The sequence below is a fragment of the Stegostoma tigrinum genome, chromosome 18 (assembly GCF_030684315.1).
Source record: "Stegostoma tigrinum isolate sSteTig4 chromosome 18, sSteTig4.hap1, whole genome shotgun sequence".
Classification (NCBI taxonomy): domain Eukaryota; kingdom Metazoa; phylum Chordata; class Chondrichthyes; order Orectolobiformes; family Stegostomatidae; genus Stegostoma; species Stegostoma tigrinum.
In genome coordinates, this window is record NC_081371.1 from 63326672 (window position 1) to 63349791 (window position 23120).

The 23120-nt window shown below is 44.0% G+C and overlaps 1 protein-coding gene across 4 annotated transcripts in view; it reads left to right on the forward strand.

The window, feature by feature from the left end:
- The window catches only part of nap1l1 (nucleosome assembly protein 1-like 1), a 133608-nt gene that overhangs the window by 34773 nt on the left and 75715 nt on the right, over nucleotides 1-23120 (forward strand). For all 4 annotated transcript variants that reach the window (XM_059652614.1, XM_059652617.1, XM_059652616.1 and 1 more), the window contains exon 3: nucleotides 21738-21829. In XM_059652614.1, coding sequence (XP_059508597.1) covers nucleotides 21738-21829 — 92 coding nt within the window. The remainder of the gene's footprint in view (nucleotides 1-21737; nucleotides 21830-23120) is intronic.

Consider the following 23120-nt stretch of genomic DNA (forward strand, 5'->3'; position numbering starts at 1 on the left):
GCAAATGTTGTCCCCTTGTTCAAGAAGGGGAGGAGGGACAATCCTGGTCATTACAGACCAGTGAGCCTTACTTCGGTTGTGGGTAAAGTGTTGGAAAAGATTGAGAGAGAGGATTTATAATCCTCTAGAAAGAAATAATTTGGTTAGGGCTAGACATCGTGGTTTTGTGAAGGGTAGGTCATGCCTCTCAAACCTTATTGAGCTCTATGAGAAGATGACTAGACAGGTGGATGAGGTAAAGCGGTTGATGTGTATATGGATTTCAGTAAAGCATGTGATAATGTTCCCCACGGTAGGCTATTGCATAAAATACAGAGTCATGAGATTGAGGGTGATTTAGCAGTTTGGATCAAAAATTGGCTCGTTGTAAGAGAGGGTGGTGGTTGATGGGAAATGTTCATCCTGGAGTTCAGTTACAAGTGGTGTACTGCAAGGATCTGTTTTGGGGCCACTGCTGTTTTTCATTTTTATAAATCACCTGGATGAGGGCATAGAAGGATGGGTCAGTAAATTTGTGGACGAACTAAAGTCGGTGGAGTTGTGGATAGTGCAGAAGGATGTTGCAGGTTACAGAGGGGCATAGATAAGCTGCAGAGATGGGCTGAAAGATGGCAAATGGAGTTTAATGCAGAGAAGTGTGAGGTGATTCACTTTGGATGGAGTATCAGGAATAGAGTGTACTGGACTAATGGTAAGATTCTTGGTAGTGTGGATGAGCAGAGAGACCTCTGTTTAAGTACGTAGATCCCCGAAAGTTGCCACCCAGGTTAATAGGGTTGTTAAGAAGTTGTACGGTGTGTTAGATTTTATTGGTAGAGGGATTGAGTTTCAGAGCCATGAGGTCATGTTGCACCTGTACAAAAGCCTGGTACGGCCACGTTATAGGAAGGATGTGGAAGCATTGGAGAGTGCAGAGGAGATTTACCAGGATGTTGCCTGGCATGGAGGAAAGATCTTGAGGAAAGGCTGAGGGACTTGAAGCTGTTTTTGTTAGAGAGAAGAATGTTAAGAGGTGGCCTAATAGAGACCTCTAAGATCAGAGGATTAGATAGGGTGGACAGTGAGAGCCTTTTTCCTCAGGTGAAGATGGCTAAGCATGAGGGGACATAGCTTTAAATTGAGGGGAGATAGATGTAGGACAGGCGTTAGAGGTAGGTTCTTTACTCGGAGTAGTAAGGGCGTGGAATGGCCTGCCTGCAACAGTAATAGAATTGCCAAGTTTAGCGGCATTTAAATGGTCATTGGATAAACATATGGATAATAAATGAATAGTGTAGGTTAGGTGGGCTTCAGTTTGGTTTCACAGGTCAGCGCAGTATCGAGGTCCGAAGGGCCTGTAGTGTTCTATGTTCTAGATTTTAAAAAATTTCTCTCCGACTTGCATTTATGTAACAACTGAACCTCAGTAGCAGTCCACAGTAAAGAATTCCACAGACTTGTTACCCTTAGAAGAAATTCCTCTTTTCAATCTTAAATAGGTGATCCCTTACTCTTAGATTTACCTTCTAGTTCTCAACTGCCCCAGAAGGGAAAGCGATTTAGAACATAGATCAATACATTGCAGAACAGGCCCTTTGGCCCTCAATGTTGCGCTGACCTGTGAACTAACCTAAGCCCATCCCCCAACACCATCCCATCAGCATCCAACTGCTTATCCAAGGACTGTTTAAATGCCTCTATTGTGGCTGAGTTAACTACATTGGCAGGCAGGGTGTTCCATGCCGTTACCACTCTGAGTAAAGATCGAATTTCTCTGCACCTACCCTGTTAAGCCCCTAAGATTGTTTTGTTTCAATGAGGTTATAGATAGTCGTACAGCATGGAAACAGACCCTTCGGCCCAACCAGTCCATGCCGACCACATTCCCAAACTACACTAGTTCTACCTGCCTGCTCCTGGCCCATATCTCTCTGAACCTTTCCTGTTCATGTACCTGTCCGAATATCTCTTAAATGTTGTAACTGTACCTGCCTGTCCCACTTCCGCTGGCACTTCATTCCACACATGAACCACCCTCTGGGTGAAAACAAAGCCTCTCGTTTCTTTTATAAACCTCTCTCTTCTCACCTTAAAAATGTGTCCTTTAGTTTTGAACTCCCCCACTTTGGGAAAGACTTTTGCAATTCGTATTATCTCTCCCCCTCATGGTTTTATCTACCTCCTACACTCTGGCCTATTTTTATAACGCAAACCCTCCAGTTCCGGAAACATCCTGCTAAGTCTTTTCCGAACCCGCTCCAGTTTAATGAGATTCTTCCTGTACGAGGGTGACCAGCACAGGACACAGCACTCCAGAAGAAGCCTCAGCGAAGACGGTCCGATTTCCAGGCTCAGAGGTCAGCGTGCTGAATGCCCTGTTAAATACTCTGTCTATATTGAAAGAATTAAGCACCTGAACCCGAGATAATGGGAGCATAATCTATTAAAATTTCAGTATAGACCCAATCTACTCAGCCTGTGCTCATAAAAAAATCCCTCCATAGCCACGAATCAACCTATAGAACCCTCTCTACGCTACCTGAAGGCTGCAAGGTACCTAGGTGGAAGATGAGGTGTTATTCCTCCAGTGTGTGTTGATCCTTATTGGAGCCCTGCAGCAGGCTTGAGACAGAAATGTTGTCATGGAAACTAGAAGCTCAGTCATTTTTATGGACAGAAAGTAGGTGGTTGACAAAGTGGTCAGCCAGTTTGTGTTTATTCCACGTGTTGGACAGGAGCCCGCCTTGTGAGCAACAAATACAGTAGACTAGATTGAAGTGCAAATAAATCGCTGTTTCACTTCGGGGCCATCGTCTTCTCACTGTACAAACTGGCAAGTGTTACAAGTTTGGCATAACAAAGTGTGGAGCTGGATGAACACAGCAGGCCAGACAGCATCTTCGGAGCACAAAAGCTGATGTTTCGGGCCTAGACCCTTCATCAGAGAGGGGCATGGAGAGAGGGTTCTGAAATAAATAGGGAGAGGGGAAGAGGTGGATTGAAGATGGATAGAGAAGTTGGTGAGGAGGGAACAGTCCCTGTTAAATGCTGACAAGGGAGAGCAGGGAAATATGTTTCTGCCACCAGAAATTCTAGCTTATGAAATCGTTGGGTGGAATGTGCATCTCCCTTTTTTTATACTCCCATTACTTTTGAAGTAATGACCAACATTCCAATCTGCCTTATTACCTGCTGAATGTGTATGCTAAATTTTGTAAAATACATGCAATGATTCCTGAATAATCCTCTCTGCACCTTTTACTGTATGGTTTGTTTGTTTTGCAAATTCAATTAGGCTCCTTTTCCTATTAGTGCAAAACCCTGTTTTACCCATGCGATGTTCAGGGACAAAGGGAATTTATGCATGATGCCAGGGAAAGTGGGTGAGGACCTCAAATGCATATTTTGTGTTTGTTATCACAGCGTAGAAGGACATGGTGAAGCCTAGTAATGCGTATGTTGATATTCTACAGCATGTCGATATTTCTAAAAATGTTGTGGTGTAGACTTAAAAGTTTTAATGTCCCTAGGAGGGGATGGGGTCTATCCCAGAATGCTGAGCGAGGCAGGTAAGGAAACTGCTGGGGACTTGTATGAAGTCTTGATATCCTCTTCAGCTGCAGGAGAGGTCCTACAGGACCGGAGAATAGCCAGTAATGTTCCTTCGTTTAAGAAGGATAAACAGGCATAATCTGGGAAATTGCAAGCTGGTGGGCTTGAGTCAATTGTAGACAAATCTTTTGGAGAAGGATAGGGTGTACTCAGATTGGAAAAATAAGGACTTAATAGTGGTAGACAGCGTGGCCTTGCGGGGGATTTGAGTTTATTTGGTGAATTGGCAAAGATGATTTGGGGTATGATGATGGAGAAAGTCCATGTGGATGACAAGGCCTTTGAGAAGGTCCTTCATGGCAGGTTGGTACAGAAGGTGAAGTCACGGGATCCACGGTGAGCTGGTAAGATGGATTCAGAAATGGCTTGATTGTAGACAGTGGAGGTGAGAGGGTATTTATCTGATTGGAGATCTCTGACCAGTGATGTTCTGTACGAATAAGTGTTGGGATCCCTGTTGTTTGTTGTCGACGCTCTTCTACAAATCCATTTGTGATCTGGTTAGCAGTTTTGTGGATGACCCTAAAACTGGGGGAAGCTGTGGCGAGTGAGGAGGATTGCCAGAGAATCTTCGAGATATAGATAGGCTGCACACTTGGGCAGAGAATTGGCAGGTGGAATTTAATCTGGATGAATGTGGGGTCATAGAACATAGAACATAGAAAAGTATAGCACAGTACGGGCCCTTCAGCCCACGATGTTGTGCCATGGAATAATCCCAATCCAAAAATAACCGAACCTAACTTACATTCCCCTCAATTCACTGCTGTCCATGTGTATGTCGAGCAGTTGCTTGAATGTCATGAATGGCTCTGCTTCCACGACTACCACTGGCAAAGTATTCCATGCGCTCACAACTCTCTGGGTGAAGAACCTCCCTCTGACATCTCCTCTGTACCTTCCTCCTAACACCTTAAAACTATGCCTCGTGGCAGTCAATCCTGCCCTGGGGAAAAGTGTCAGGCTATTGACTCTATCCATGCCTCTCACTACCTTGTACACCTCGATCAGGTCACCTCTCTTCCTCCTTCTCTCCAGAGAGAAAAGTCTGAGCTCAGTCAACCTCCTCAACCTGGTAAACCTCCTTTGCACCCTCTCCAAAGCCTCCACATCTTTCCTATAATAGGGCAACTAGAACTGGACACAATATTCCAGCGTGGTCTCACCAGGGTTTTGTAGAGCTGCAGCATAACCTCGCGGCTCTAAAACTCAATCCTCCTGTTAATGAAAGCCAAAACACCATGTGCTTTCTTAACAACCTTATCTACTTGGGTGGCAACTTTGAGGGAGCTATGCACTTGAACACCAAGATCCCGCTGTTCCTATACACTGCCGAGAATCTGCCTTTCATCCTATATTCAGCATCTAAATTCGACCTTCCAAAATGCATCACTTCGCATTTATCCAGATTGAACTCCATCTGCCATTTCTCAGCCCACCTCTGCATACTGTCAGTGGTTTGATGGAGCCTGTAATAGCCCTTGATACTATCAACGGCACCTCCAACCTTTGTGTCATCAGCAAACATACTAACCCACCCCTCAACCTCCACATCCAAGTCATTTATAAAAACTACAAAGAGCAGAGGCCCAAGAACAGAGCCCAGCGGGTCACCACTCAGCACTGACCTCCAGGCAGAATATTTACCATCTACAATCACTCTCTGCCTCCTGTCAGCCAACCAATTCTGAATCCAGACAGCCAAATCACCCTGATTTCCATACCTCCTGACTTTATGAACGAGGCTGCCGTGGGGAACCTTATCAAATGCTTTGCTGAAGTCCATGTACACCACATCCACTGCTCGTCCCTCGTCAACCTGTCTCATGACCTCCTCAAAGAACTCTAAGATTTGTAAGGCATGACCCGCCCCCCCTCAAAGCCATGCTGACTCCACTTAATCACGCTCTGTGCATGTGCAACAGCACATCCACGTGAAATTTGACAGGGCATGTCCTCGTCTTCCTGAAACACATTTTCTGCTGTCTGGATAACTCTGGGGAGGCTTCCAGTGCTTGGCAGGGGTAGCAATTGACATAGTTGCATGATTGGGACTACAGTAGGTGAAAATAAAGGTATTACCTACTCACTAACACTCAGTTGGGTTTCTACCAGGGCCACCCAGCTCCTGGCCTCATTGATGCCCTGGTTCAAACATGGACAAAAGAGGTGAGGGAGTGAGGGCGAGAGTGATTGTTCATGACATCAAGACCACATTTGACCAAATGTGGCATCCAGGGAACCGAGCAAAACTGGTTTTAACGGGAATGGGGGGAAAGCTCCCTGCTCGTAGGAGTCAGATTGAGCGCAAAGAAGATGGATATGTTTGTCTGGAGTTAGAATCTTGGCGGCACACTGCATGGAAATAAGCCTTTCTGCCCAACACATTATGCATCCAGAGCTTATGACATTGAAGGCTCTGCTTCATGGTGCCAAATTCCTCATTACAACTATTCACAATCTCCTTTTTTGTCCTGCCTACAATGACTGGATTCTCCACCTCCCACCGCAAGGTCTTTTCCCGTCTGAGCAAATAAGACCCTAAGATATATGAGCAGAATTAGGCCATTCTGCACACTGAGTCTGCTCTGTCATTCAAGCACGGCTGACATACTTCTGAACCCCATTCTCCTGCCTTCTCCCCGTAACCCTTGATGCTCTTACTAGTCCACAAACCTATTTATCTCTGTCTTAAATACACTCAATGACTTAGCCTTCGCAGTCTTCTGTGGCAATGGGTTCCACAGTTACAGACTCTCAGTCCTTGCTGCACAGAATAGAGTCAATCCTACTGACTATACTACGTTGCGTTTATCAAGCCCCATTGAAAGTGTTTTTTTTAACCACAGTGCGATAGTCAATTTACACATCCACCCTAAAGCTCATGCATTCTAGTTCCACTATCAGCCTCATTCAGTCACAGAAGAACATGGAAACTAGAAGCAGGAATAGGCCAATCAGCCCTTCAAGCCAAGTCCACCATTCAATAAGATCATGGTTGATCTTACATCTCAATATCATATTCCCACTTTCCTGTATACTTATTGATGCTTTTAACATCTAAAAATGTATCACAGAATCAAAGAAACCCTACAATGCAAAATGTATTCAGCTGATTAAGTCTACACTGACCCTTCGAAGTGCATCGTGCCCAAGACTGGCCCCTCCATCCTTGCCCCATAACTGTGCACTTACCATGCCTCATCCACTTTGCCTGCATATTTTTGGACTGTGGGAAGAAACTGGAGCACCTGGTGGAAACCCACACAGACACAGGGAGAATGTACAAACTCCACACGGACAGTTACCCAAGGGTGGAATCAAAACAGGTCACTGGCACTGTGAGGCAGCAGTGCTGAGCCACCTTGTCTTGTTCTTGAATACATTCAGTGATGGCCCCCACGGTCTTCTGTGGTTGAAAATTTCACAGATTCACTCTGCTTGAATGAAGAGATGTTTTCCTCATCCTAGTCCTAACTGATCTACCCCAAATCCTGAGACTGTGACCCCTGGTCCTAGCCCCACAAACAGGGAAAATAGCTTCCCTGCATTGAGTTCATCTGGCTCAGTTCCAACTTTCTATATTTCAATCAGATCCCCCCTCATCTTTTTAATCTCTCATGAATACAGGCCCAGTTGAATCCATAACTCCCCACAGGACAGTCCTACTTTCCGCAGTATTAGCGTAATGAACCTCCACCATCGAACTCTCCTGCGCCTGAAGACTGACCAAATCAGACAAACACAAACTTAAGGGCTGTGACTGCCTCTTGGTGCAAAGAATCCAGGTAACTTGCTCCCTTCCTGATGTGTCCCAGCATCCCTAATTCAGCCTCCAGCTCATAAACACAAGCTACTCAAACATTAAGTGCTTACAGCAAACATGCTTGCACCAGACTATACTGGAACACAGGAGCTCTTACATGTTGTACCCGAGTTCTAATTAATGACTTTGCTATTTTTGTTTAATTATATATATTTACTTATGTTTTCATAAAGCTTATTAACTTTACCATCAGTTGCATCATGTTAAACCTTAGGAATAGAATAAGACACAGTCACCACTTCTCTAGCACTGGAAGAATCAATTACTGAAGGCTGAGAAGTTAGAAAAGGCAATGGTAATTTTTTTTTCTTTATTCAATCTCGGGATGAGGGCATCGCTGACGAGGCAGCATTTATTGCCCAGCCCTGATTACCCAGAGGGCAGTTAAAAGTCAACCACATTGCTGTGGGTCTGGAGTCACATGCAGACCAGGCCAGGTAAGGATGACAGTTTCCTTCCCTAAAAGGCATTAGTGAACCTGATGAGCTTTTCCAACAAGCAGCAACGGATTCATGGTCATCATCAGATTGTGAATTCCGGATATTTATTGAATTCAAATTCCACCATCTGCCACAGCAGGATTCGAATCCAGGTCCCCAGAACATGATTTGTGTCTCTGGATTAACAGTCCAGTGACAATACCATGAGGCCTTTGCCTCCCCTAAGATAGATAATTTATACATCCCTAACACAAAAGGCTGAGTTAACTCAGTTGAGACTTTGGTTAATCAAGCCCAAATGCTCTTCAATGGTGAATTTGTTAAAACTCCACTTAAAATCGGGAACTTCTGAACTTAAACTGCACAATTCAGTTATTGCTAATAAATTACAAATAAAATTAGGTTTGTCCAAAGGGTTAAGACTTTCTTACCCACAAACCACCTGTATTCAGTTCAGTGGATCTACATTCTGGCCAACATATCATTCAATCAATATCACAAAGTAAGTGGTCATTTTTACAGTTCTGTTTGTGAAAGCCTTCAGTGCATATATTTGTTGCTGTGTTTCCGACATTACAATCATACCTCAAAAAATTACTTCATTGGTTATACAGTGCTTTTAGTTGTTTAGTGGCTATGGAAGCTGAAATATGAACGTAAGTTCTTTGTTCTTGTTTTTCATTTAATGTCACAGATGTTGTCTGTCACTCCTAATTATACGTTATTTCAAGTATTTTTAGCCTACATGAATGCATCTAAATAGATCTAAACACATAGGTATGTTTGCCTAGAATCCAGAATTTACTTTGGTACCTTTTTGGAGTTGCAATGATCTTACAGTGGCACAGAACCAGAGTCCTATTATCAATCTACTTACCTAATGAGTGGAAAAAGTTCAGTCGTTTTTGGATGGTCCCAACAGGTACTCTGAGTCTGGTGGCTTGACCTCCAGCTTGTGCAGAAGGAAAGTATACAATAAATGGCAAAATCCTTTGAAGCATACAGGTCCACAGTGCCTGGAAAGTAGCAGTGCAAGTGGATTAGGTGGTCATATTTGCTTTCGTTGTCATGCTGCAGCTATATAGAACATTTGGAATATTGTGTACACTTCTGGCCACCACACTACTGGAAGGATGTGCAAGTATTGGAGAGGGTTTGGCAATGGTTTACAATGATGTGCTGAATTTTTGCCCTAAACCTAAGGTCTATCTAACCTTCACCCCTACCTTATACTAGCATCCGTATGCCTATCTAATAGCTGCTTAAATGCTCCTAATGAGGCTGACTCCACTACCCTGTCCAGCAATGCATTCCACATCTCCCCTATGTCTACCTCCACTCACTTTAAAACTATGCTGCCTTGTAATAGTTGCCTCCACCCTAGGAAGAAATATCTGGCTGTCCACTCTATCTATACCTTTGATCATTTTGTACACCTTGGAGACTGAAGGGTAACCTGAGAGAAGTCAATAAGATTGAGGCATGGATAGATTGGGTGGATGGAGTCTTTTTCCCAGGATAGAACTGGGAAGGAATTGCTGGAGGATGATCTCAGGGAAGGGAGTGTTGCATTTCTAAGCCAAATTGCTTTTTTTTAAAAAAAAAAAGGGGTGTTGTGAGCCTTAAAAAGTATTAAGGCCAATAATCCCCAGGGTCCTGATGGGACCTATCCCAGAATATTGAGAGAAACAAGAAAACAAACTGCTGGAGCATTGACGGACATCTTTGTATCTTTTTTGGCCGCAGATAAGGTCCTACAGGACAGGAGAATAGCCAGTGTTGTCCCATTGTTTAAGAAGGGTAGCAGGGATAATCCAGGAAATTACCGGCCTGTGAGCCTCACGTCCGTGGTAAGGACATTATTGGAAAAAATTCTTGGGTACAAAATCTGTAAGCATTTAGAATCAAACAGATATTTTAGCAATATAGCATAGTATTTTTGTGAGGGTGGTCATGCCTCACTAACTTGATCTAGTTTTTTTTGAAGAGGTGACAAAGATGATTGAGAGAAAAGCAGTTGATGGGTGTCTACATGGACTTCAGTAAAACCTCTGACAAGGTCCGTCATGGCAGACTGGTACAAAAGGTGAAGTCACGTGGTATCAGGAGTGAGCTGGTGAGGTTGATATGGAACTGATATAGTCATAGAAGACAGAAGGCAGCATTGGGAGGATACTTTACTGAATGGAGGGCCATGACCAGTGGTGTTCCACAGGCATCAGTGCTGGGACCTCGGTTCATGATCTGTATAAAGAATTTGGAGGAAAATGTAGCTGGTTTAATTAGTAAGTTTGCGGACGATACAAAGGTTGGAGTTGCGGAGAGTGAGGAGGATTATCAGAGAACACAGCAGGGTATAGATCCATTAGAGGCTTAGGCAGAAAAATGCCAGATGGAGTTTAATCAGGGCAAATGTAAGGTGATGCAGGTCGAGTACAGGTGAAAATAATAGTGAATGGCAGAACCCTTAGGAGTATTGACATGCAGAGGGATCTGGGTGTGCAGGTCCACTGAAGGTGGCAGCACAGGTAGATAAAGTTGTAAAAAGGGCTTATGGGTATGCTTGCCTTCATTGGAAGTGGCTTTGAGTATAAGGATAGACAAGAAATGCTGCAGCTTTACACAACTTCAGTTAGGCCATACTTGGAATATTGCATACGGTTCTGGTCGCCACACTACCAGAAGGATGTGGATGCTTTGGCGAGGGTACGGAAAAAGTTTACCTGGTATGGGGGATTTCATCGTGGAAGAAAGGTTGGATAGACTGCGTTTGCTTTTCACAGGAAGGCAGGAAGTTAAGGACAACCTAGTAGAAGTTAAGACTGTGATGAGAGATAATGGGAACTGCAGATGCTGGAGAATCTAAGACAACAAAATGTGAGGCTGGATGAACACAGCAGGCCAAGCAGCATCTCAGGAGCACAGTGTGCTCCTGAGATGCTGCTTGGCCTGCTGTGTTCATCCAGCCTCACATTTTGTTGTCTTAGAAGTTAAGTTAAGACTGTGACTGGCATCAGTAGAGTGGAAAGTGTGGGGCATTTTCCCAGAGTGAAGGTGTCAACTACTCGGGGACACAGATTCAAGGTATGTGAGGTAAGTTTCAGAGAGATGTGCGAGGCAAGTTTTTCACAGAAAGGTGAGGACCTGGAATATATCTCCAGAGTTGGTGATAGAAACAGATGCAACAACAACATTCAAGAATCACCTGGACAAATACATGAATAAGAAGGGAATACGGGTACAGATCCTCTAAAAGTGAAGACAGTTTTAACATGGAAGGGCAAAATGTTTTGGCGCAGGCTTGGAGGGCCAAAGGACCCATTCCTGTGCTGTATTGATCATTTTGTTATTTTCCATCACCTAAGGCATTTAGGTTTAAGATAAAAGGGATAAGTTTGAATGAGATGAGGCAAGTTTTTTTTTTTGCAGAAAGTAGTAAATGCCTGGAGTGGGTTGCCAGAGGAGATCGTGGAAGCAGATAGAATAGCAAGGTTTGAGGCATATTGACGCATCGGTGAATAGGTAGGGAACAGAGATAGCAGGAACTGCAGATACTGGAGAATTCGAGATAACAAGGTATAGAGCTGGATGAACACAGGCGGAGCAGGAAAGTTGATACTTCGGGCCTTTTTCTGTGTTCATCCAGCTCTACACCTTTGTTATCTCAGGGAAGAGAGGGATATGGACCATGGAGAAGCCAGAGGTTTTTAGTTTAGAAAGGCACCATATGTTGGCGAAGACTTTCTGGAGTGAAGGGCCTGTTCTTGTGCTGTATTGTTCTGTTATTTGATACTCCTCCTGCCAAGTTTTTGCACACTCTTAACTTGTCTATATCTCTTTTGTAGACACTTCGCCAGTTGCCATCCTGAAAATGCTCCCCATCCTTATCCAAACTCTCACCTATTAGCTAATCCTCTGTCCATGCTAATATACCACATCCAATGCTAAAGCCTCTTCTTATTTATAGAGATAGTAGGAACTGCCAATGCGGGAGAATCTGCGGTGTGAAATGCAGGAGTGAAAGTTTTCTGAAGATTGGTTTTGACCTGAAACATTCACTTTCCTGATCCTCAGATGCTGCTTGGCTTGCTGTGTTCATCCAGCTTCACACCATGTTATCTCTTACTTCTAAGCCTTGTGTTTATCGGGGACACTTTTTTTTTGGAAGTTCAGGTATATCAGATCTGTTGGTTCCACTTTATCTACCTTCCTTGTTACCACCTCCCAAAGAATTCTAAAATTGTCAGGCAAGATTTCCCCTTCACGAAGCCATGCTGATAGTACTTGATGAGATTGGGTAAATGTTCTCCATTACAAGTATTTTTACAGATGTAGTCGCAGAGCATTTCAAAATATACAGTGATGGATGCAAGTTCTCCAATGAAAGCGAAACACTACGGATGCTGGAAATCTGAAACAAACTCTCAAAATGCTGGCAAAACTCTGATCTGGCAACACCTTGAGGGAGAAGTAGACTTAACATTTGAGTCCTTTAGAACTGAGAAGACATGCATTTCTCTCTTTGCAGATGCTGCCAGACCTACAGAGTTTCACCAATGTTTTGTTCATGACACATGCTTATAGCCTCCTGTTTTATGCGTCCCCTTTTAGAATGTGTTTGGTTTGTAATTTTCCAATCCTTTGGGACTACTCCAGAATCTTAAGGATTCTTGAAAATCTGCAACCAGTGCATTCATCATAATATTCAAAGATGTGACATATTAGCCTTTTACCCCATTGCAAAAGTAAATTTGAGTGGTCTCGATGAAGTAGGTAGGGAGAAGCTGTTTCTGCTTGTAAATGATTAAAGGTACAAGTGACATTGCTTTGAAGTGATGTGAAAATGAAGCCAGGGTGATAGAACAAAGATAATTACTGCACAGGAACAGGCCCTTCGGCCCTCCACGCTTGCGATCCAGATCCTCCATCTAAACCTGTCGTCTATATTCCAAGGATCTGTACTTCTCTGCTCCCTGCCTGTTCATGTATCTGTCTAGATACATCTTAAATGATGCTTTCGTTCCTGTGTCCACCACCTCCGCTGGCAATGTGTTCCAGGCACCCACCACCCTCTGCGTAAAGAACTTTCCATGCATATCTCCCTTAAACTTTTCCCCTCTCACCTTGAAATCGTGACCCCTAGTAATTGAGTCCCCCCACTCTGGGGAGGGGGGGGGGGGGTGGCGCTTCTTGCCGTCTGTACCTGTCATGATTTTGTAGACCTCAATCAGGTCCCCCCTCAACCTCCGTCTTTCTAATGTAAATAATCCTAGCGAGTTTTGAGAAGATTTGTAGCTCAGGTTGAGTTTCTGAATGCGAGTTTGCTCACTGAGCTGGAAGGTTCCAACCGGAACTCCATCAACAAACACATTGATTTGGAGCCAATCTACCATCCTCTGAGAAAAAGAACAGGAAATGACATCACCAACACAGGAAATGACATCACCAACCTAAGGAAACCTAAACGGATAAATAGAAAGCGGGACATAACACCTGTGCTTCATCGGAGGCTCACTGATGATGTTAACTAGAATGGTGATGAAACATCTGAAAACTAACCTTCCAGCTCAGCGAGCAAACTCACATCCGCAAATAATCCTAATCTATTCAACCTCTTCCTTGCTAGTGCCGTCCGTACCAGGCAACGTCCTGGTGAACCTCCTTTTGCATCCACATCCTTTTGTTAATGTGGCGACTAGAACTGTACGCAGTATTCCAAATGTGATTGAGCCAAAGTCCTACGCAACTGCAACATGATCTACCAGCTCTTGTACTCAATACCCTGCCCATTGAAGGAAAGCATGCTGTATGCCTTCTTGACCACTCTATTGACCCTGTGTTGCCACCTTTAGGGTACAATGGACCTGAACACCCAGATCTTTCTGCATCAGTTTTCCCCAGGGCTTTTCCATTTACCATATAGTTTGCTGTTGAATTGGATCTTCCAGAATGCCTCACCTCGCATTTGCCTGCATTGAACTCCATCTGCCATTTTTTGCCCAACTCTCCAATCTATCTATCTTCTGCTGTATTCTCTGACAGTCCCCTTCACTATCTGCTACTCCACCAATCTTAGTGTTGTCTGCAAACTTACTGATCAGACCGACTATACCTTACTTCAGATCATTTATGTATATCACAAACAACAGTGGTCCCAACACATCCCCGTTCGAATGCCACTAGTCACAGTTCTCCATTTTGAGAAACTCCTTTACAGTACTACTCTGCCTCCTGTTGCCCAGCCAGTTCTCTATCCATCTAGCTAATACAGCCTGGACCCCCTGTGACTTCACTTTCTCCCATTAGCCTACCATGGGGAACTTTATCAAACGCCTTACTGAACCCCATGTATATGATGTCTACAGCACTTCCCTCATTTAGCAACTTCGTCACTTCCTCAAATAATTCTATCAAGTTGGTGAGACATGACCTGCTCTGCACAAAACCATGCTGCCTATCACTAATAAGCCCATTTTCTTCCAAATGTGAATAGATCCCTTCCGTCATATCTTCTCCAGCAGCTTCGCCACTGCCCAAATATATCAGTTCACTTGTCTTCCCAGAGCTCAATTTGACTGCTCCCGCTTAGCTCCACTGCCGAAATGAAGAACTTACCTTCTCGGTAGCCCCCAGTCCTCGTTCTCACCATTCCCGCTGCTCCTTCAAAAATAGCGGTCGCTGCTTCCACAAGGTAAGTATTTAAATAGGAAACTTACCTCCTGACAGCCCCCTGTCCTCGCTTTCATTGCTCCCACTGTTGCTGCAAAACGGATATGAAAGTACTTTCTTTTTCTCACTGAGTAGTTAGCATATGGAATGTGCTGCCTGGAAATGCAGTGGAGGCATGTTCAAGCAAGGGCATTGAATGAATATTTTGAATAGAAGTGGTGTGCAGAGAAAAAGGCAGGAGATTACCTTGTGCTAGTAGAATCGGTGTAGACATGATGGGCCACGTGCCCCCCTCCTGCATTGTGTAACAGTTCTGTGATTGAAGGTATTTAAAGATTTTTCTCCTTTGCCATTTGAAACTGGATGTTCGGGACAGCAGAACCTGCATTTGCACAGTTGGGTGTGGAAGTTTTTATATTTGTTCATAGGTTGTGGGTGTTGCTGCTTGATCAGCTGACCCATTTGCCCTGGATTGAGTGTTACGGGTCAACTACATGGTTTGATTCTGGAGTTGCATGTAGGCTAGACAAGGTAAGAACGATAAGGATACTTTTAAACCAGTTAGTTGCCGTTAGATATTTTAAAATTGTTCAGACTTTATTGGATTCACATTTCACCACATTATGGTGCATTTCGAACAGTGAAGGACTCTCGTGTGTTGTTAAGGTAAGGCTTTTCAATTTATATCCTTGTGTATTGTGTAATTGATTAAAAGTTTAATTGCTTAATTGAAAGAGTGTAGTAGAGCAGTACTAGAAATTGTTTAATACATAAATTGTGAAAGTTAACTAATTAGTAATGGCTGGACAGGTGATGTGCCGTAGCTGTATGATGTGGGAGCTGGCTGATCCCATTGTGAACAGCAGTGACCACATCTGCAGCAAGTGTTGGTTGCTGGAAGAACTCCGGATCAGAGTAAATGATCTAGAATCTGAGCTTCAAACGCTGCAGCACCTCCGGGAGTGGGAGAGTTACCTGGACACTTTGTTTCAGGAGGCAGTCACACCCGGTAATTTAAATAACTCAAATTCAGAAAGTGTTCAGGGACAAGGTGTGACTGTAAGTGAGGCAGTAGGGGGATTCAGAGTGCAGGAGCCTCAGCCCTTGACCTTGACCAACAGGTATGAAATTCTTGCTCCCTGTACAGATAAAGAAAAGGACTGTGGACAGGATGAGCCAGCTGACCACGGCACCGTGGTGCAGAAGGCCATTCAAGAGGGGGGGAGCAAAAAGACAGGTAGTTGTTATAGGGGCTTCTATTATTAGGGGGACAGATAGTATCGTATGCAAGCCGCATCGGGAGTCCCGCATGGTGTGTTGCCTGCCCGGTGCCAGGGTGGGGGACATCTCCGACCGGGTTGAAGGATATTGGAGCGGGAGGGGGAGGATCCAGTTGTTGTGGTTCCCGTTGGGACTAACAACATAGGCAAATCTCGGGTAGAGGACCTGTTCAGGGATTATGAAGCACTAGGAAAGAAGTTGAAGTACAGGTCCTCAAGGGTCATAATCTCCGGATTACTGCCTGAGCCACGTGCTAATTGGCATAGGGAAAAGAAAGTTAGGGAAGTAAACACGTGGCTAAGGGATTGGTGTGGGAAAGAGGGATTCCATTTCATGGGGCATTGGCATCAGTTTTGGAACAGGGAGGATCTGTACCATTGGGACGGTCTCCACCTGAACCAATCTGGAACCAGTGTTCTAGCGAAAAGGATAAATGGGGTGGTCAGCAGGACTTTAAACTTGAGTCGGGGGGGGAAGGGAAAATGAAAGAGACAGGGAGTGCGGAGTTAAATGGAAAGATAAGCAACATGATAGCATGTGTACAGGTGGATTTAAGCTCGAGGCAGACTAGGAATACAGCAAAAAGGAAGGACAGCTTAAGACGTCTTGGGATTTCCAACCTGTCTCATAATGATAAGAAAGTTAGTATTAACGCACTTTATCTAAATGCTCGTAGTATTCGCAACAAAGATGAATTAACAGCACAAATCCTCTTGAATGATTATGATGTGGTAGGCATCACAGAGGCATGGTTGCAGGGAGTTCAGGACTGGCAGTTTAAACGTCCAAGGATTCACAACATATCAAAAAGACAGGGACGTGGGCAGAGGGGTTGGGGTTTCCTTGTTAGTTAAGAATGAAATTAAATCTATGCCACATAGGGTCAGAGGATGTGGAGTCTGTGGGTGGAGTTGAGGAACCACAAAGGCAAAAAAACTGCAATGGGAGTTATGTACAGACCTCCTAACAGTGATCAGGACCAGGGGTGCAATATGCACTGAGAAATAGATAGGGCATGTCAGAAAGGCAAGGCCACGGTGATCATGGGGGGACCTCAGTATGCAGGTGGTCTGGATGAATAATGTTGCCGATGGATCCAAAGAAAGGGAATTCATGGAATGTTTGCAGGATGGCTTTTTGGAACAGCTTGTGATGGAGCCCACAAGGGAGCAGGCTATTCTGGACTTAGTGCTATGTAATGAGCCAGACTTTATAAAAGACCTTCAAGTAAGGGAACACTTAGGAGGGAGCGATCATAATATGGTAGAGTTCAGTCTGCAGTTTGAAAGAGAGAAGGCAAAATTGGATGTAATAGTGTCACAGTTAAATAAAGGTAATTACAGGGGCATGAGAGAGGAATTGACGAAAATCGACTGGAAGCAGAGCCTAGCGGTGAAGACAGAGCAACAATGGCAGGAGTTTCTGGGTGTAATTGAGGACACAGTACAGAGGTTCATCCCAAAGAAAAAGATTATCCGGGATGGGATTAGACAGCCATGGCTGACAAAGGAAGTCGGAAATATATCAAAGGAAAAGAGCCTACAAAGTGGCCAAGAGCACTGTGAAATCAGAAGATTGGGAAGGCTACAAAAACAAACAGAGGATAACAGAGAGCAATAAGGAAGGAGATGATCAAATATGAAGGTAGGCTAGCTAGTAATATTAGAAATGATAGTAAAAGCTTCTTTCAATACCTAAAGAAATGAGAGGCAAAAGTAGATATTGGGCCGCTCCAAATTGATGCTGGAAGGCTAGTGATGGGAGATAAGGAAATAGCTGAAGAACTTAATAAGTACTTTGCATCAGTCTTCACAGTGGAAGACATGAGTAGTATGCCAACAGTTAGGGAGACCCGGGGGCAGAGTTGAGTATGGTAGGCATTACAAAAGAGAAAGTGCTAGAAAAGCTAAAAGGTCTAAAAATTGATAAATCTCCTGGCCCCAGTGGGCTACATCCTAGAGTTCTGAGGGAGGTGGCTGAGGAAATAGCGGAGGCTTTGGTCATGATCTTTCAAAAGTCACTGGAGTCAGGGAAAGTCCCAGACGATGGGAAAATCGCTGTTGTAACCCCCTTGTTTAAGAAAGGATCAAGGCAAAAGTTGGAAAATGACAGGCCGATTAGCCTAACCTCGGTGGTTGGTAAAATTCTAAAATCCATTGTCAAGGATGTTATTTCTAAATTCCTGGAAGTGCAGGGTCAGATTAGAACAAGTCAGCATGGATTTAGTAAGGGGAGTTCGTGCCTGACAAACCTGTTAGAATTCTTTGAAGAGGTAACAAGTATGTTAGACCAGAGAAACCCAGTAGATGTTATCTATCTAGTCTTCCAAAAGGCCTTTGATATGGTGCCTCATGGGAGGCTGCTGAGCAAGGTGAGGGCCCATGGTGTTCGAGGTGAACTACTGGCTTGGATTGAGGATTAGCTGTCTGACAGAAGGCAGAGAGTTGGGATAAAAGGCTCTTTTTTGGAATGGCAACCGGTGATGAGTGGTGTCCCGCTGGGTTCAGTGTTGGGGCCGCAGCTGTTCACCTTTATACATTAATGATCTGGATGAAGGGACTGGGGGCATTCTGGCGAAGTTTGCCGATGATACAAAGATAGGTGGACAGGCAGGTAGTACTGAGGAGGTGGGGAAACTGCAGAAAGATTTAGACAGTTTAGGAGAGTGGCCCAGGAAATGGCTGATGAAATTCAATGTGAGTAAATGTGAGGTTTTGCACTTTGTGGGGGAGAAAAGAATACAGGCATGGACTATTTTCTAAATGGTGAGAAAATTCGCAAAGCAGAAGTACAAAGGGATCTGGGAGTGTTGGTCCAGGATTCTCTAAAGGTTAACTTGCAGGTAGAGTCAGTGAATAAGAAAGCAGATGTAATGTTGTCTTTCAAGAGGGTTGGAATGTAAAAGCAGCGATGTGCTTCTGAGACTTTATAAAGCTCTAGTTCGGCCCTATTTAGAATACCGTGTCCAATTTTGGGCCCCACACTTCAGGAAGGACATACTAGCCCTGGTGCGTGTCCAGCGGAGATTCACACAGATGATCCCTGGAATGGTAGGTTTAACGTATGATGAACGTCTGAGGATCCTGGGATTGTACTCATTAGAGTTTAGAAGGTGGAGGGGAGATCTGATAGAAACTTACAAGATAATTTATGGTTTAGAACGGGTGGACGCTAGGAAGTTGTTTCCGTTAGGTGGGGAGACCAGGACCCGTGGGCACAGCCTTAAAATTAGAGGGGGTAAATTTAAAACTGAAATGAGACGACATTTCTATAGCCAGAGAGTGGTGGGCCTGTGGAGTTCATTGCCACAGAGTGCAGTGGAGGCTGGGAGGTTGGATGCCTTCAAGGCAGAGATTGACAAGTTCTTGATCCCGGAAGGAATCAAGGGCTACAGGGCGAATGCAGGGAAGTGGAGTTGAAATGCCCATCGGCCATGATTTAAATGGCAGAGTGGACTTGATGCCCGAATGGCCTTACTCCCACTCCTATGTCTTATGGTCTTATAGTGTGCCCAGAGCATTAACCTGAGGCTCTGGATTACTCGACCAATGATCTTGCGATTGCACCAACTCATCTGCAGTTGTATCCTGTCAGTCATACACTGTAATCCCTTTGCTGATTGTAGGGGGATTGTTTGACGTAAAGGATAGTGTCAATCCAGTGCCTTGCTTTATTCCTGGATAATGTTCACCTTCTGTGCCTTGCATTCATCCAGTCAACAGGAAAACATTCCACCATACTGACTACCCAGCCTTTGACCTTCTGTTGTAGCTACATATAGAACATAGAACATTACAGCACAGTACAGGCCCTTCGGCCCTCGATGTTGTGCCGACCTGTCATACCAATCTGAAGCCCATCTAACCTACACTATTCCATGTACGTCCATATGCTTATCCTATGACGACTTAAATGTACCTAAAGTTGGCGAATCTACTACCGTTGCAGGCAAAGCGTTCCGTTCCATTCCCTTACTACTCTGAGTAAAGAAACTACCTCTGACATCTGTCCTATATCGTTCACCCCTCAATTTAAAGCTGTGCCCCCTCATGCTCGCTGTCACCATCCTAGGAAAAAGGCTCTCCCTATCCACCCTATCTAACCCTCTGATTATTTGAAATGTCTCAATTTAGCCACCTCCCAACCACCACCTCTCTAATGAAAACAGCCTCAAGTCCCTCAGCCTTTCCTCGTAAGACCTTCCCTCCATACCAGGCAACATCCTAGTAAATCTTGTCTGCACCCTTTCCAAAGCTTCCACATCCTTCTTATAATGCAGTGACCAGAACTGTACACAATACTCCAAGTGCGGCCGCACCAGAGTTTTGTACAGCTGCAGCATAACCTCTTGGTTCTGGAACTCGATCCCTCTATTAATAAAAGCTAGAACACTATGCCTTCTGAACAGCCGTGTCAACCTGGGTGGCAACTTTCAAGGATCTGCGTACATGGACACAGATCTCTCTGCTCATCTACGCTACCAAGAATCTTACCATTAGCCCAGTACTTTGCCTTTCGGTTCTCCTACCAAAGTGCATCACCTCACACTTGTCTGCATTAAACTCCATTTGCCACCTCTCAGCCCAGCTCTGCAGCTTATCTATGTCTCTCTGCAACCTACAGCATCCTTCGTCACTATCCACAACTCCACAGACCTTAGTGTCGTCTGCAAATTTACTAACCCATCCTTCTACGCCCTCGTCCAGGTCATTTACAAAAATGACAAACAGCAGTGGACCCAACACCGACCCTTGCAGTACACCACTAGTAACTGGTTTCCAGGATGAACATTTCCCCTCAACTACCACCCTCTGTCTTCTTTCAGCAAGCCAATTTCTGATCCAAACTGCTATATCTCCCACAATCCCATTCCTCCGCATTTTGTACAATAGCCTACTGTGGGGAACATTTATCGAATGCCTTGCTGAAATCCATATACACCACATCAACCGGTTTACTCTCATCTACCTGTTCGGTCACCTTCTCAAGAACTCAGTAAAGTTTGTGGGGCACGACCTACCCTTCACAAAACCGTGCCGACTATCCCTACTCAATTTATTGTTTTCTAGATGATTATAAATCCTATCCCTTATAACCTTTCCAACATTTTACCAACAACTGAGGTAAGGCTCACTGGTCTATAATTACCAGGGTTGTGTCTACTCCCTTTCTTGAACAGGGGAACCACGTTTGCTATCCTGCAGTCATCTGGCACTATTCTTGTAGACAGCGACGAGTTAAAGGTCAATGCCAACATGGCTGGTCCAGTTAAGATAATGGTCAGTGATAATTCCAGTGTAGACAGTTGCAATGTGATTTTGCTACGTGGAGTTAATTGTTTCAAGTTGTCTGTCATTTTGGGGGTATTTTCTAACCATGAATGCTGTGTCTACTTGTAATTTTGATTTCCACTTGTTGAGCATTGATTTATTTAAAGATAAGATTTTGAGAAAATTGCTTGGGTTTATTTTCTTTGCTGCTCTCATATGAGGGAAAGGGCTTTCTAATGGAAATAAAAATTGTTGGTCTGTTTGCAACAATAAAAATTACAGTTGATTGTACTGTGATTCATTCAAGGGGCAGTGCTTGTTCTACAGTTTCAAGATCTGGGCCTTTTTTTTGTTTGTACATAATGATGGGCAACTCTTTGGAAAGAAGACTGGTGATGGTTGGAAACAGTATTTTTCATAGCACTGTTGACTGAGTAAATCATGCTGACAGATGCTTATTTTGTCACTTTCTGCAATCTTTTCTGAGTTTGTTTTTGTACCTGGACATGGAAACAGTTTTTCATTTGCATCTGAATGAATTTTTGATAAATCCGAAAACACCCTAAAAATGTATCAGTAAATGTGCCTTTGAAAGCAATTTACTTGCTGTAATTTTTCGTGTGAATAATTCTTTTCAATTTTGGGCATCCTCTCTTACAGCAAAGAGCAGGTTGATTGTGATCAGAAAGAAGATATGGAGGATGTGGAGGAAATAGAGGAGGATGAAACTTCTGAAGATACAGATAACAAAGGTAAACATGCAGAGTGCTTTGCATTCACCAAAGCCATGTTAGAAATAGATTAATTCATATATCTGAAGGGAAATGGCATGGAAAGAAGAGAAATGACCTCTGTCTAACTCTTGAACAATCCACTGTTTGATTCTGTGCAAACGTGAGGGTTTATTTCTTGGGGTACCCAGTCAGTTTCTTTTCTAGTCTTCACTTGTCCCTTCTGGCTATCTTGTACACCTCTATCTTGATGGGCCGAATGGCCTTACTTCCACTCCCATATCTTATGGTCTTGTGGTCTCTATCAGAGATGTATTTGCTCCAGGAAAGACCACACCAGCTTCTCCAAACTTGTAACTAAGCTACTCCACCCTTAAAATTAATGCTTTAATTCTTCGCTGCAAATTTGAATGCTTTCTCAAGTATGTTGTCCAGAACTGGATTCTGTATATAGCTTTAGCAAAGGTTAGTAGCTCGGGTTGTGCGTGAGGTTGTTGACGTGCTCACCAAGCTGGATCTCATCCTGTAATGCAATTAACAAGTGCACAAAACTGGACCCCGTATACAAATCCATACAGATCAAAACCGAACATGACAGTACTCACCATAATGGACCAGACAGTATAAATTCCAAGCGGAGTAGACCAACATTGCTTTGTTGGAGGCCTCGCTAATGATGTCACCTAGCATGATGACGAAGCGCCTGATCGAAAAGAAGCCAGCTCAGCAAGCAAGTTGACAACCTCACTGGGTTCTGTACTCTGGTTCTGGTTTAACACGTGCTTTATATTGTTGATCATAACTCGCCTGCTGTTAGTTACACTGGGCTTTATACCAAAACCAAAACACTGTTTCACTGACACAGTGAGTGAGCATGCATGACCCAGTATGCTCTGTTCACGGATCCTCCACTTGTCTACCCATTTTGCAGTCATATCTGTTGCAGGCAATTTGTATCATCCTTGCCATCTGCTGCATGTCTAGGTTTGGTATTGTTGGTGAGATTGAAATTTCAAAATTGTGTTTGAAATTCCAAGCCATTGAGCAAAATGCTCAGTGCTTCAAGCACTGGCTTTTGCTATCTACTGCCTGTTGTTTGGAAAATATCTATCTACCAGCACCACAACATATAGGAGCAGAAGTAGACCGGTCGGACCACCGAGTCTCCTCTGCCATTCTGTGAGATGAATTCATACAGTGTGGAAACAGACCCCTTTGGCTCCATTTGTCTGTGCTGACTAAGTTTCCCAAACTAAACTGGTCCCACTAGTCCACATCCCTCTGAACCTTTCCAATCAATGTACCTATCCAA